This window comes from Cyprinodon variegatus, unplaced genomic scaffold (genome assembly GCF_000732505.1).
Source record: "Cyprinodon variegatus isolate N-32 unplaced genomic scaffold, C_variegatus-1.0 Scaffold64, whole genome shotgun sequence".
NCBI classification, from domain to species: domain Eukaryota; kingdom Metazoa; phylum Chordata; class Actinopteri; order Cyprinodontiformes; family Cyprinodontidae; genus Cyprinodon; species Cyprinodon variegatus.
Window position 1 is genome coordinate 455,484 of NW_015150517.1, and position 1,517 is coordinate 457,000.

The 1,517-nt window shown below is 37.6% G+C and overlaps 1 protein-coding gene across 1 annotated transcript in view; it reads right to left on the bottom strand.

The window, feature by feature from the left end:
- The window catches only part of fam89a (family with sequence similarity 89 member A), an 8,300-nt gene extending 6,999 nt beyond the window's left edge, over positions 1 to 1,301 (bottom strand). The window contains exon 1 of the mRNA XM_015371714.1: positions 905 to 1,301. Within this exon, the coding sequence (XP_015227200.1) occupies positions 905 to 1,153 (249 nt within the window). The 5' untranslated portion in view covers positions 1,154 to 1,301. The remainder of the gene's footprint in view (positions 1 to 904) is intronic.
- Positions 1,302 to 1,517: the final 216 nt, after the last annotated feature.

The window sequence follows — 1,517 nt, forward strand, 5'->3', positions numbered from 1 at the left end:
TAAAGTCAGAATTCTGAGATTAAGGTCAGAAATTTGAGATTAAAGTCAGAATTCTGATATTAAAAAGTCAAAAGTTTTTTTTCAGTGGCTTCTACTTCTACGGAAGAGGATTAGGGCCACTGGAAAAAAAAAAGTTAACTGATTTTTACGTTTTATTTCAGCTTAGTATGGGAAAAAGTCAGAATTCTGACTTTTTTCTCAGAATTCTGACTTTTTTAATAGTCAGAATTCAGTAAGAATTCTAAAAAAGTCAGAATTCTGAGATTAAAGTCAGAATTCAGAGAAAAAAGTCAGAATTATTTCAGTTTCCCATACTAAACTGAAATAAAATTTAAAAATCAGTTAACTTTTTTTTTTCAGTGGCCCCAATTCTCTTCTGTACTCTTCTGTATGTATGCCTTCATAATGTATCTTTAGTTTGATATTTACTGCTTTTAATTTTTCCAGCTTAAGTATTTTTGGCTCAATTGCTAGTTTTATTTTTACTTTTCATCCAAACTGTAATTTTTTTTTTCTTATGTTAACGTTTATTATTTAAATCTATTCAGTTTTTCTTATGGGTCTGCTTTTACTTTTAGATTTAAATTCCACATAAAAAATATCAGTCAACAAACATTCATAAGGTACGCCTTAAAAATAATGTATTTTTCATGAATTAAAGTCTATTATTTTAAGTACAGCTTGGAATTATTATGATATAAAAAATGTTTCATTAATTATCCAAGCAAAAATAACCAAGCCGTTGGGTATTTTAGAAAGAGAAGCAACATAAGGCTTAACAACCAGACTTTCCTTTAGGAGTTAATCTTGTTTTTCATGCCTGTTTCTCTGGGATTAAACGGCTTTCTCTCTGGTGAGGAAAATAAAAAGGCTCGGTGAAGATGAACACTCCCTGAAATGTTACCATCTCTTTCCGCAGGAGAGCCAGAGCAGCGTCCAGGTTGGCAGGCTTGCTGGCCAGGAGGCTGTCGGTGTTGTTCCTGCCTCGGCTCAGGTCGTCCTGGATCATGGTTTTCTTCACGTACATCCTCTCCATTTCTCTCCACGAGCCGCCGCTCGAGTTCAGCAGCCCGCTGAGGCTCTTCGGCAGCGGCGGTAGACCCTCGATACAGGCCATTCCTCCCAGCGTACCGTTAGCGGACTTTCCATTCATGTTTCCGAGTGTCGCCGAGTGAGGACGGGCTGCTAATAAACGCAGGTCCTGAATGGTCAGTTGTTAAAGCCTACAGACACAGAGAGGGCGCAGCCGTCTGCTGAGCTGAACACACCAAGCAACAGTCGTGGCTTTCTCTGCCCGAGGCGGAGAGGGACGCTGCGATAGTATAACTCAACCAACGACGTCACACTTCCGGGACGATATCACAAAATAAAAGCATAATCTCCTAAACCGCAATTCAACTACAACTGAGCATTTTAGTTATTTTTAATTCAGACTTCTAAAGCATAAAAGGAAAAAATATAAAATATATAGAGTGGTGTCAAAAGTACACACATACTTAAGTAGAAGTGTAGATACT